The sequence below is a fragment of the Papio anubis genome, chromosome 19, assembly GCF_008728515.1.
Source record: "Papio anubis isolate 15944 chromosome 19, Panubis1.0, whole genome shotgun sequence".
In the NCBI taxonomy this organism is placed as follows: Eukaryota; Metazoa; Chordata; class Mammalia; order Primates; family Cercopithecidae; genus Papio; species Papio anubis.
In genome coordinates, this window is record NC_044994.1 from 12,952,257 (window position 1) to 12,965,784 (window position 13,528).

The 13,528-nt window shown below is 43.8% G+C and overlaps 1 protein-coding gene across 1 annotated transcript in view; it reads left to right on the forward strand.

Moving 5' to 3' along the window:
- The window catches only part of COLEC12 (collectin subfamily member 12), a 183,703-nt gene extending 176,470 nt beyond the window's left edge, over window positions 1-7,233 (forward strand). The window contains exons 9-10 of the mRNA XM_009192494.4: window positions 4,767-4,912; window positions 6,521-7,233. Of these exons, the coding sequence (XP_009190758.2) occupies window positions 4,767-4,912; window positions 6,521-6,540 (166 nt within the window). The 3' untranslated portion in view covers window positions 6,541-7,233. The remainder of the gene's footprint in view (window positions 1-4,766; window positions 4,913-6,520) is intronic.
- The last annotated feature ends 6,295 nt before the right edge of the window (window positions 7,234-13,528 follow it).

Below are 13,528 nucleotides of genomic sequence, written 5' to 3' on the forward strand. Positions count from 1 at the left end.
AGGAAATCTGAAAATGTTTCAAAGAAGATGAAAACATATCAAAATATGTGGAGTGCAGCTAAAATAGTATTTAGAAAGGTATAGTTATAGCTTTAAAATACATATATTAGAAGCATTGTTTAAAGGTTGAAAATCAATTATCTAAGCTTCCACTTTACCAGGGTAGAGAAAGAAGAACAAATTAATCCCTAAGTAAGTCAAAGGAAGGAAATAATAAAGAGTGGAAAGCAGTGAAATAGAAAGACCAACAGTAGAAAGGATCTATAAAACAGGAACATGTCAAAGTTGATCTTTTCCTTTGGGAGGCCAAGGCAGGAGGATTGCTTGAGCCCAGGAGTTCGAGACCAGCCTGAGCAACATAGCAAGACCCCATCTCTACAAAAAACTTAAAAATTAGCTGGGTGTGCTGGTGTACATCTGTGGTCCCAGGTATTCAGGAGGCTGAGGTGAGAGGATCACTTGAGCTTGGAAGGTTGAGGCTGCAGTGAGCTGTGATCACACCTCTGCATTCTGGCCTTGGCTTTTTTTCTTTTTTCTTTCTTTTTTTTTTCCAAGACAGAACAAGACTCTGTCTCAAAAGAAAAAAAAAAAAAAAGGGCTGATCCTTTTACTCTTGGTGTAATGAATGTAGGTATAAGCATGTCACTGTGCAGACTGTCATTGTTAATGGAGGCTGCCTGCTATACCTGTGGGAGCCGAACACATATGGGACCTGGGTACTGCCCACCTGCTCAGCAGAATGCTAAGGGAGCTTTTTTGCCTACCCTGCTTGCAGTTGCCTACCTTGGATCACCAGAGATGTGACAGTCTTCCTGAGAATCTCCCAAACACACTAGAAGCTCTTCAGTTCCTCTGTCCACAGGACATCATTTGGTGGGAGTGTGCTATCACAATGACAAGTCACAGCTTTCATCTTCACATCACAAAGATAAAATGTGCTGCCTTTCTGTCTATGCAGACTGCTTCATATAATATCATACATTGTGCTTTTAGTTTTTTGTGTTTTATTTTTTATTTTTTAAGATGGTCTAGTTCTGTTGCCTAGGCTGGAGTGCGGTGGCACAATCATGGCTCACTGCAGCCTCAACCTCCCAGGCTCAAGTGATCCTCCTATTTTAGTCTCCTGAGTAGCTGGGACTTCTGGCATCAGCTGCCATACCTGGCTAATTTATTTTAAATGTTTTATAGAGATGGGGGTTTCTCACTGTGTTACCCAGGCTAGTCTTGAACTCCCGGCCTCAAGCGATCCTCCTGCCTCAGCCTCCTGAAGTGCTGGGATTACAGTGTGAGCCACTGCACTAGGCTGAATTAGAGGATGCTAAAGGTTCTCTTCCAGGCTCTTTCATTCTACGGTCCTATATTCTAAATCCTTTTTTTTTTTTTTTTTTTTTTTTTGAGATGGAGACTCGCTCTGTCGCCTAGGCTGGAGGGCAGTGGTGTGATCTTGGCTCACTACAACCTCCACCTCCTGGGTTCAAGCAATTCTCATGCCTCAGCCTCCCCAGTAGCTGGGACTCCAGGCGCCTGCCACCAGGCCTGGCTAATGTTTGTATTTTTTTAGTAGAGATGGGGTTTTGCCATGTTGGCCAGGCTGGTCTTGAACTCCTGACTTTAGGTGATCCACCCACCTCAGCCTCCCAAAGTGCTGGGATTACAGGTGTAAGCCACCGTGTCCAGCCTCTAAATCCTATTCTAAATATCTTATATTTAGATATATATACTTGATGTGTGTGTGTGTGTGTGTTTCCAGCTCACTAGAGCAGTCAGTCCAAGCATTTCCAAGATTCCTGGTGTACTCAGAGTATGATGTCCAAGTACATGTATGTGCTGCTACCACTCACTTCTGTGACATGTGTATGATAATGTAGAATTCGGGGCTTTGAGCCCCAGACTTCAGCCATTCATCTTGCCAGAATCTACCTGTGAATGAGGTTAAGGCACTGTTTAAGCTGACATTCTTCTCCAAAATATATACATTATGCTTATTTGACATGTTATGTGCTATTTTATTATAAACACGCAGACTGAGGGGTTTTCCCGCAAATCTCTCCATGTGATTTTAGCTTTGCTGAAGAGATGCTTTGAGACTCTGGGTGGTCAGTCCACAGAATAAATTGTCCCTGCAGCCTGCCTTCAGGCTACCCACTTTCCACCCATTCTGGCCTACTGCAGTCACCTCTGCTCATAGAACTGCATTCTGCTTTTAGTCCTAAGGAAAGCCTTGAGCACTGTATGTAAAGAATTCCAGTGACCTGGAAAATCAAATGGAGAAAGGTGATAAAGATTATCTCCTTTCTTATCACTCAGTTATTTCTCTGCCTGGTTGTTACATCCTTTTTATTTATTTAACTTAAAACGACTTAAAAGGAAACGCAAAGGGAAAATATTAAGCAGGACTTCTAAGCCCAAAGAAGTCGTAGTTATACAATTTCCCAATTAACTGAGAAATCAAGAATATCAAATATCCTATCATTATACATTCAGGAGTCATAGATCTCAAATTTTATAAACAAAAGTAGAATCAAACCCCCTCATATTACTGGCAGAAATGAATAAAATGTACATCCACAAGATCAAACTGCTCAGGCATTGCTGACATCTCCAGAAGAATCTCACAAGGTGCGGCCGGGCGCGGTGGCTCAAGCCTGTAATCCCAGCACTTTGGGAGGCCGAGACGGGCGGATCACGAGGTCAGGAGATCGAGACCATCCTGGCTGACACGGTGAAACCCCGTCTCTACTAAAAAAATACAAAAAAAAAACTAGCCGGGCGAGGTGGCGGGCGCCTGTAGTCCCAGCTACTCGGGAGGCTGAGGCAGGAGAATGGCATGAACCCGGGAGGCGGAGCTTGCAGTGAGCCAAGATCACGCCACTGCACTCCAGCCTGGGCGGCAGAGCGAGACTCTGTCTCAAAAAAAAAAAAAAAAAAAAAGAATCTCACAAGGTGGAAAGAGTTACACAAAAAAAGCAAATGTGAAAGTAAACTACTTTTCCTTCCAACTTCATCTCTATCTGGTGTCGGGCTGAGATTGTCACAGGCTGAAATGTTGAACTCATTGTGACTCGTCTGTTATGTAAGCTCTAAGAGTTGGGACTTTGTCTCTTCTCTGCACTGCTATGTTGCCATCACCCAGATGATACCTGGCTCATAGCAGGAGGGCTATGGATGCCTGGTGTGAGTGAGTGAGTGAGTGAGTGAGACTATTTTCTAACTCTCCCTTCTAAGTAGCATCCCATTTTTACTCTCACCAATCGATGGTTTCCTCTGAATTCTCTTTCATCACTAGGTTTATTTGATTGAGGCCACTCGATTAATATCTATATTTTTTTGAGATGGAGCCTCCCTCTGTCACCCAGGCTGGAGTGCAGTGGCATGATCTTGGCTCACTGCAAACCTCCACCTCCTGGATTCAAGCGATTCTCCTGCCTCAGCCTCCCAAGTAGCTGGGCCTACAGGTGCCCACCACCATGCCCAGCTGACTTTTGTATTTTTAGTAGAGATGCAGTTTCATCATGTTGGCCAGGCTGGTCTCGAACTCCTGACCTCAGGAGATCCACCTGCCTCAGCCTCCCAAAGTGCTGCGATTACAGGCATGAGCCACCACGCCCAGCCTTCATATTCATTTTTTTAAAATCCCAAAATGTGACACATTTGGTGTGGGGGAGTCAGTTCTACCCTGTCCCCATCCTTTGACCATGGACTTCAACCGTCCTTTCACGCTGCCCTCTGGTTTTGCGGGTCTTATTGTCCAGACATGCAGGGCCATACAGGCTGTCTTCTCGGGTGACCTGAGGACACTCTGTGGCCAGTGCGGTAATGAGTCATTGTTTATGGGAAGCACCCTCTGCTGCAGATGTTCTTCCAGACCCTCCACGTGAGGCTGGCTTGTCCTCTCAGGCAGCAGCTACAAGCTTCTGTGAATGAATCTGCTTCTTAGACAAGATTGAGCCTTCAAAGGGTAAGTCTGGAAGCACACCTGATTTATTCATGGAAACAGAATCAAGAACTGTTATCTGTGGCAAAGTGCTGTTCCCAGCCACAGCATCCAAGTTAAAAGCCCCATGTGAACTCATCCTAAAGAAACTTGTTTTTAAGAATCTCTCTCTCAAAAAAGGCAGTGAAATGTAGGAGTCATTTTCAGTAAGATTAAATTACTATTTATTTCTAAAGCGATCAACCTTCTACAACTCAGCCAGATAATCATAACCAGTTATTTGTAATTGTAGGTTCTTGTAAATGTATTTCAAAAGTCTTTCACTTTCTCTTCCTGGCTCTTGGACTTGTTCGAGGCAAGATATTGAAATGTACAAGGTCCCTCTGGGTTTTCACAAGACCGTGTGTGTGTGTGTGTGTGTGTGTGTGTGTGTGTGTGTGTGTGTATCATGTCCTCATAATGAATAGATATTCACACACATATATGCACTCATGCCCAGAAGTGAGCATTCCAGCACACATTAGAAAATCATTCATCTAACTGTCCCAAAGCAAGATCCACTCCCTCCGCATTGTGATGAACCAGCGTAGTGAGTTTGGTTCATGGTAGCAAAGATCACAGGCCTGCAGGGAGATGCTGCATTACACATTACTCTGCAAAACAGCTCCTCCTTACTCTGAATAAGAACACGTACTGCTTCTTAAACTGCATTTTCATTCCAGCATAAATGACATGCTTCAGTTTTGTTTTTTTATATTTCTCTGCTGCTCTTGAGTAAAGAAAAGCTGTGCATTACTGTGCAAATAACATTCAATTTCTGTTTTGCTAAAAGAAATTGGAAAGCTGGACAGCCGGATAACTGGGGTCATGGCCACGGGCCAGGAGAAGACTGTGCTGGCTTGATTTATGCTGGGCAGTGGAACGATTTCCAATGTGAAGACGTCAATAACTTCATTTGCGAAAAAGACAGAGAGACAGGTGAGCCGTAGATGGGATTTAAGAGGGAGCTGCCAGCTTATGTCCTATGAAAGGGTGAGGGGTGGTGAGTACAAGGGCCCTGAATGCAGGCTCTGCAATTAGGTTTCAGTCCTGGTTCTGCTATTTATTAACTGGGCAGGTGATTAACCTCAGGGGAATAGTAATAGCATCTTCTTCACAAGGTTGTTGTGAAGATTTAAATAATAAGTGTGCCTCACATGTAGGAAGTACTCAACGAATGCTAAACTAACTGACCCAGATAAGTATCTTATATTGTGAGTTAATTGTTCTTTAAGATATAGCACCAGCCGGGCACAGTGGCTCATGCCTGTAATCCCAGCACTTTGGGAGGCCGAGGCAGGCGGATCTCCTGAGGTGGGGAGTTTGAGACCAGCCTGACCAACATGGAGAAACCCCATCTCTACTAAAAATACAAAATTAGCCGGGCGTGGTGGCATGTGCCTGTAATCCCAGCTACTCAGGAGGCTGAGGCAGGAGAATTGCTTTAGCCCAAGAGGCAGAGGTTGCAGTGAGCCGAGATCACACCATTGCACTCCAGCCTGGGTAACAAGAGTGAAACTCTGTCTCAAAAAAAAAAAAAAAAAAAGAAAGAAAGAAAGAAGATATAGCACCAATATTAGTCCTTTTTCATAGACATTCATACACAGCTAATCCAGGTGGCCACACATTCAGTTCCACGAGTATCTACTGAGCATCTACTATAGGCCGGATCCTGTGATCCATAATAGAGAGAGATCGTCTGTGCTGCTTATAAGCTCATAAGCCAAAGCAGCTTGTGGAGATTTTCTTGACTTCAAAGGCTGTGTACCTACAGCTTCATTTAACACACGACCCTCTTTGGCATGCGGCATCTTCGTTTTCTTCACCAGAATGAGATTAAAAGTTTGTGATGGGGATGGGGGAAAGGGGGAATGAAGGCAAATGGGTATGGGGTTTCTTTTTGGGGTGATGGAAATGTTCTAAAATTAGACTAGATTGGTTCTAAATTGCATAACTTTGTGAATATACCAAAGACCACTGAATTATATACTTTAAATGGGTGAATTATACAATTTGTGAATTGTATTTCAATAAAGCTGTTCATTTAAAAAGTTGGCAGTAAACAAAAACCTCAAATATATTTTGGTCAAACTATTTTTGGAAGTAACTGGGGCATAAATTATCCATATTGCCATTCAGCAGACAATTATTGAGCACCTTTGATGTGTCAGGCATTGGTCCAAGTGCTAGGGACCTTAAGACACATAGGAACTCACAGCTGGGTCAGTTGAGGGGGAAAAACACAGATATCTAAACAAGAGATTATAATTGATGGTGACAAGTAACTCAGATTTGTCTTTTGTATGCTTTGTTTGGCCATTTGGGATTTGAGTAGGGACCAGGCTTCCCCAGAATAGGCTCTTTCAAAATGGAACTTAGCTTTTCATCTGAATAAGATCTTCTAGATGTTTCTTTGAAAATATAAGCATTGTTGAATGATGTATTTTAGACACTGTTCTATAAAAATACACGTTTCTTTTTTTTGAATTGCACTTTAACTTTATTATTTAAGAAAAACTAATGCCCATTCTTATTTCTCTCTTTTAGTACTGTCATCTGCATTATAATGGACTGTGATGGAATCACATGAGCAAATTTTCAGCTGTCAAAGGCAAAGGACACTCCTTTCTAATTGCATCACCTTCTCATCAGATTGAAAAAAAAAAAGCACTGAAAACCAATTACTGAAAAAAAATTGACAGCTAGTGTTTTACCATCCATCATTACCCAAAGACTTGGGAACTAAAATGTTCCCCAGGGTGATATGCTGAAATTCATTGTGCACATGGACTGAATCACATAGATTTTCCTCCGTCAGTAACCATGCAATTATTCAAATTATATCTTCCGAAGTATGGAACACTACAATCAGAAAAAGGCTATCATTGATTGTTGAGTTATAGGAAGAACTTAAGCATATACTGTGTAAACAGTACCATACGTTTCTAAAAATCCCAAGTGTAGGAAAAATATGCAGACATACAGATATATAGGCCAACTCTTAGTAATAATATGAAATATACTTAAAGAGCTTTTAAAACTTTGTATTTTTGTACAAAATATTTGCCTTTTACAATTTTTTTCCTTTTTTTTTTTTTTTTTGTCATTTTACCAACATAATACATGGAGCCAAAGAAAACAATAATGGTACTAATAAAAACTCCTAGGGTTTCCTGTCAGATTTAATTCTACCCAGTGGCAAAGAATTTTTTCAATTGTGGTTTTAAAAAAATAATTAAATATACATGTATATATATATATATTTTTTTAATGTTTCATTTCCTCAGAGGAGTCAATCACTTGGAATGTCTAGAAATATCCTTACAGATTTTGCCAGTGTCAATCAAGCCTGCATGCATGCACGACTCAGTGAAGTGGGCTGTGCCTTGAGCCCATCACCAGCCAACATTCTTGACATGTGCCTGATCAGACGCAGAAGAAGTGGGCAACTCAAGACATGCTTCCACTTCATTTTGGTGGAGTCAGGAGGTGTGGGGGATGGAGAGGCATCTGTTGGGAAGGGCACTGAATCTGGCCTATCTAGAAGGCCCTATTTCATGGCTGAGCTATGACTGTACTTGGTATTAGACCACTACCAGAGCCGACGTTAACTGTCAGGAATGTATGGCGTCACATCAGTCAAAGACAGAGATGCTAGAAAGATGGGAACCAGCTGCATATTACCTGGAAAGTTTGTTTTCTTAAGTCGTTTCCAAAAACATAACTCCAAGGCATATGCATGATGAAATGCAAGAACAAACTTTTGGCCACTTTGTGGAACTCTTAAAAGAACCTTTCCAGCCTGGTGCGGTAGCTCACACCTGTAATCCCAGGACTTTGGGAGGCCGAGGCAGGCGAATCACTTGAGGTCAGGAGTTCGAGACCAGCCTGACTTCATGGCATGTCTGGCCAACATGGCAAAACCCCGTCTCTACTAAAAATATGAAAATTAGCCAGGCATAGTGGCACATGCCTGTAATCCCAGCCACTTGGGAGGCTGAGGCAGGAGAATCACTTGACCCCAGGAGGCAGAGATTGCAGTGAGTCAAGATCGCGCCACTGCACTCCAGCCTGGGTGACAGAGCGAGAATCCATCTCCAAAAAAAAAAGAACCTTTCCTCTGAGCCCATCTTCCTTCCAGTCCTTGACTTTCCTTGACTTGCTGTTGGAAAGTCTAATATGAAAAGGGCTTAAACTAGGCATTAAATGTAACTGATGCTCAAAGGTAAGATTTCCATCCAACAGATTCCTTCTCCTCCTTCCCAAGGGTCTTCCCAGGTGGTGCTGCTACCTATCCCAAATAAAATGGTAAAAGAATAAAGACAGAGTTTGACTTTCCCACCTGTAAACACGTGGACTGTATTGCTTTGCCCACAATCCCCATTCCCCATTCATGCTGTTTTCACAGCCCAGTAATGGCCAACTGCTCAGCACCTGTGTGCCCTGCTGTCAGGCAGGTGGGACCCACGGTCATCTGGGCCTAAACTGCTGAAGCCTGCAACACAAGGCAGGCACCGCATTCCAGTACCTCTTCAGGCTCAACAGCCCTTAGAGACTACACTGAGTCCTCTTTTTCATGCTCTTCCTGTTTTTCAAGTATCAATTAAAATTTGTCTTCAGAAGAAACTTGAAAATAAGTATCTAATGCCATCATCAGGGTAGACTAGTGTTACCTTTCCCAGCTGAAGTTATTCCTCTCCCAGCCCTAATAATAACTTACCGAATGCGTGTTATTTATCAGGCACTGGTCGAAGTGCTTCAATCAGATTGTCTCGCCTGATCCTCCCAACAGCCCTGGGAAGTAGGTCTTACTACACTCCCCATTTCACAGGGACTGGGGCTTGGGGAGGTGATGTGGTTTCCTGAGTCAGTCCATCACTGAGTAGACAGGATTCACATGCAAGCTTTGAAAATGTTCTAATTTTCTTTAGAAGCAAGGGTCCTTCTTAATAGCACACTGAATAAAATCAGATGAATAATCACACATTATAAGATGCCTCCTGTATGTCTCTATATTTGGCTATTTACATACCAGGTTTGTTTTTTGTTTGTTTTTGTTTTTAAGACAGAGTCTCGCTCCGTCACCCAGGCTGGAGTGCAGTGGCGCGATCTCGGCTCACTGCAATCTCTACCTCCCAGGTTCAAGGGACTCTCCCACCTCAGCCTCTGGAGTAGCTGGGACTACAGGTGCGTGCCACCATGCCCAGCTAATTTTTGTATTTTTAGTAGAGACAGGGTTTCGCCATTTTGACCAGACTGGTCTCGAACTCCTGACCTCAGGTGATCCACCTGCCTCGGCCTCCCAAAGTGCTGGGATTACAGGCGTGAGTCACCGTGCCCAGCCTACACACCAGATTTCTATTCACCTACACAGAACTGATGCTCTTTTGGAGTGGAGAGTTTTAGTAAAATATGATGGGGTCTTCAGGCACCTGACTTGCTACTTACTATGAGAAGATAGAAAATGTTTCTTACTCTAAATGGCTTTTGAAAGAATGAATGCACAACAAGGCAAAAAATAAAAACTTTCTTTTCCTTTTCTACAATCCATGTTCAACAACTCGGTTAGGCCGGGCGCGGTGGCTCAAGCCTGTAATCCCAGCACTTTGGGAGGCCGAGACGGGCGGATCACAAGGTCAGGAGATCGAGACCATCCTGGCTAACCCAGTGAAACCCCGTCTCTACTAAAAAATACAAAAAACTAGCCGGGCGAGGTGGCGGGCGCCTGTAGTCCCAGCTACTTGGGAGGCTGAGGCAGGAGAAGCGTGAACCACGGGAGGCCGGGCTGCAGTGAGCTGAGATCCGGCCACTGCACTCCAGCCTGGGTGACTGCTTGAGACTCCGTCTCAAAAAACAAAAAAAAAAAACAAAAAAACAAAAAACCTTCCAGTCCTTCAATTTGTAACAGAGTTTAAGCTGAAACAGACAAAAAGTAGTATGCTTCTCCATTAAAAGTTTAAAAAGGGAAACAGACTTGGCTGCTTATGGAAATCAAGAAACAATACCAAGCGTAACACTTTGAATGACAAAACTGATCTCTTCTTGAGACAGTAAGCATGTTACCCGATTCATGACTCAAAGTCATATAATAGTTGACATATACCACTTTTCACATACATCATCTCTTCCAGTCTTCATGCACATCTATTGCTCCTTCTTGGGAAATGAGGAAACTGAGGCTCAGGTTGAAGACTTACCCATGGCTCACGTTTCTGTCACAGTCACTTTCCAAAAAGCAAATCTGATCAGGTTCCCCACTGAGGTCCCCAAATCTGAGTCCATCCTACCCCTAACCCTCGGCTTAAAATCTTCCAAACGATCCTGGTTGGCTGCAGGACATACCTGCAGGGGCCATAGGGCACTTGGTACCTGGTTCCCAGCTCCAAGTCTAGCCTTCCTTCCAGCTGGGAACCATCACCCATGCCCTGGTACTAGCACAGCCAGATTATGCACCTGGACCTTCCACTAGCCTCTTTCTCACCTCCATACTCCCCCTGGGTTTTCTTTCCCTGCCTTCTTTACCTGGAAAACACCTCCTTTAAGACTCAGCTCAAGCATCACTTCTCATCTGAATCCTTTCCCAACAAACCCCGCCTGGAGGTAGAGCTGCCTCCTGCACCAAGTGCTCTGGGTAATAAAAGACAAAACTCCTTCACTGCGTTAGATAATCTACAGGTTGGCTGAAAAGCCTAAAACTTACTGGATTAAGAGAGAGGCCAGCATGGTGGTTTATGCCTATAATCCCAGCACTTTGGGAGGCCAAGGCAGGAGGATGTCTCAGGCCCAAGAATTCAAGGCCAGCCTGGCCGTCATGGTGAAACCCCATCTCTACAAAAACTACAAAAATTAGCTGGGCGTGGTGGTGCTTGCCTGTAGTCCCACCTACTGGGGAGGCTGAGGTGGGAGAATCACTTGAGCCTGGGAGGTCAAGGCTGCAGTGAGCTGAGATTGTGCCACTGCACTCCAGTCTGGGTGACAGAGTGAGACCTTTTCAAAAAAAAAGTTAAAAGCCAGGCGTGGTGGCTCACATTGATAATCCCAGCACTTTGGGAAGCCGAGGCAGGTGGATCACCTGAAGCCAGGAGTTCGAGACCAGCCCGGCCAACATGGTGAAACCCTGTCTCTACTGAAAAAAAAAAAAAAAATTAGCTGGGCATGATGACAGGCACCTGTAATCCCAGCTCCTTGGAAGGCTGAGGAACAAAACTGCTTGAACCCAGGAGGCGGAGGTTGCAGTGAGCCAAGATCACACCACTGCACTCCAGCCTGGGTGACAAAGTGATACTCCATCTCAAAAATAAGAAAGAAAGGACGGACGGAAAGAAGGGAGGGAGGGAGGGACAGAGGGAGGAAGGGAGGGAGGGAAGGAGGGAAGGGAGGGAGGGAGGGAGGAAGGAAGGAAGGAAGGAAGGAAGAAAGGAAGGAAGGAAGGAAGGAAGGAGGAAGGAACTAAGCAGGAGAAGTGAAGGAATTCATGATGTTGCTAATAGTTGGGGTGTGTGTGTGTGTGAATGGAAGATTGAGTAAAAGAATCACATGGTAAACCAGACTCATTCTCTTCATTCTCTTTACCAAAATGTGGCCCTGAGTCAGGGAAACATTTTAGAACCTGTCCTGAATGGCAATGTGATGGCGCATCTCATTTCTTCATCATACTCAGCAGTTTTAGAAGTGCAAGCAAATTTTTCAGTCTTTCTAAGAATCTGTTTCTTTGTGCAATAACTTCATTTTTCTCAGAAGAATCCCTTAATGGCATGGCATCATATTTATTTTGTAAGTCACAAGGCAGATGTCGACAACATTTTATTCCACTCTTTCATCCTTCCTCTCCTACATACCGCTGTTCAAATAAGTATGTAGCATGCACAGGTTATACCAGATGAGCAGAAGGCCAGGGGGAAGCAGCCTTACGAAAACCAACTTTAATTTCTCAGAGGTTTTGAGTGGTTTTCACATTTTTTTCAGTGAATGAGTATATGAATAACCATCTCCAGCCAGCCCTGCCTTCATAGATGGGATTGTACTCCAGCCTCCTCCAAGGACTTATTAGCCTTGAGTTTGCAAAGCAAGGATCACTGTGCAACTTGGGGAAGGGGTCAGCTGCCAGGGCTTGGGCTCCTTCTGACAGTTCATCCAGACAGGTAATTAAATGGGCTTAACTAAGGGGTCTCCATTTAGTCCTCTGGGCCAGGGATGGAGAATTGTCCATTGGCTGGTCTTTTAACATTTTGTGCCAGAGTTTGCTATATTCTTTAATCATCACTCAGTGCCTGTACCCCACTAAATCATGCCTGGAAGCTGCAGGGAGTTGTAAGATTCTTAAAATCACTTCCTATGCCATGGAGCAAAGGAGCTGGATCAGGCATGACATAAATGAGTATGAAGTGCTGGCTCTGGAATAGCTATAACACCTACTGTGGTTAGGAACTTGACCTGTATTATCTCCAGCTCCTATCCAGGGAAACTGAAGATCAGGCTGGTTAAACAGTTTTCCCACAAGCTAGGATTTGAACCCATGGTCTCCTGGTTTCCTCTCTGTCATGTTGTCTTCTGTGTTTTAACGCTGATCTTATTGACTGCCTGGGCTTTGTGCATTGTATTCTGTTCTTCTTGGCCACAGGAAACAAATGAGCCACCAAGAACACCCTCTCTTTGTAAAAGAACCAAGGAGGTGTAGGAATCCTGATTTGTACACTTTAGATAAATGCACTAGACCAATCCCTTCCTTGTCAATGAGCAAAGAGTGATTTTGGCCTCCAACGCTATGGATGTCAAAGAGATCTAATTTGGAGAAAACACCCTGGATTCTAGAGTCACTGAGCCTCTCAGAGTCCTCTGCTTTAATTAGTGTTGAATGAATGGAGCATGGGCTTTGAAGCCAAACAGGCCCAGGTTTCAATCCTGCTTTCTTTCTCTTTCTTTCTTTCTTTCTTTCTTTCTTCCTTCCTTCCTTCCTTTCTTCCTTTCTTCCTTTCTTTTTCTTCTTTCTTTCTCTTTCTTTCTTTCTTCTTTCTTTCTCTTTCTTTTCTGGGAAAATGGAGAAGAGTTGGCCTTGGGAATGTGAAAGGAAATTACAGGTGGTCTGGGGTCTGTAGAGGGCCAAGAAGTTTGGAATTTCTATATTCCTGATTGGCTTCCCCAGGTGGAATACCCCTCATCCACACCTCCACCCAATGAAATCTGGCCCTCCTTACAAATTCTGCCTGAATGCTACATCCTCCATGAAGACACCAACCAGAACAACTTTTTAAACCCTCTCATGCATCCTTTGTTCCTCTCTGAAGGCACTGACCCTCTTGCGGGGATTTTTGAGTTCCCAGAGTATCTGTCTACCCCGTCCCTCACTAGGCAATAGACACCTCTTGAGGCCGTAGCTAGGTCTTTATTTTCTTAGTTTTTTCCCTTCTCATCCCACATCTGCAGAAAAGAACTATTTTACATTTTTATTGCCACCTGGCACAATGTCTTACACATGAAATGCACCCAATAAATAGGAATCAGATTGAATTAAGAAACAAACAGAATCCTAAACTGATCTATAGTTAATCTGATCTC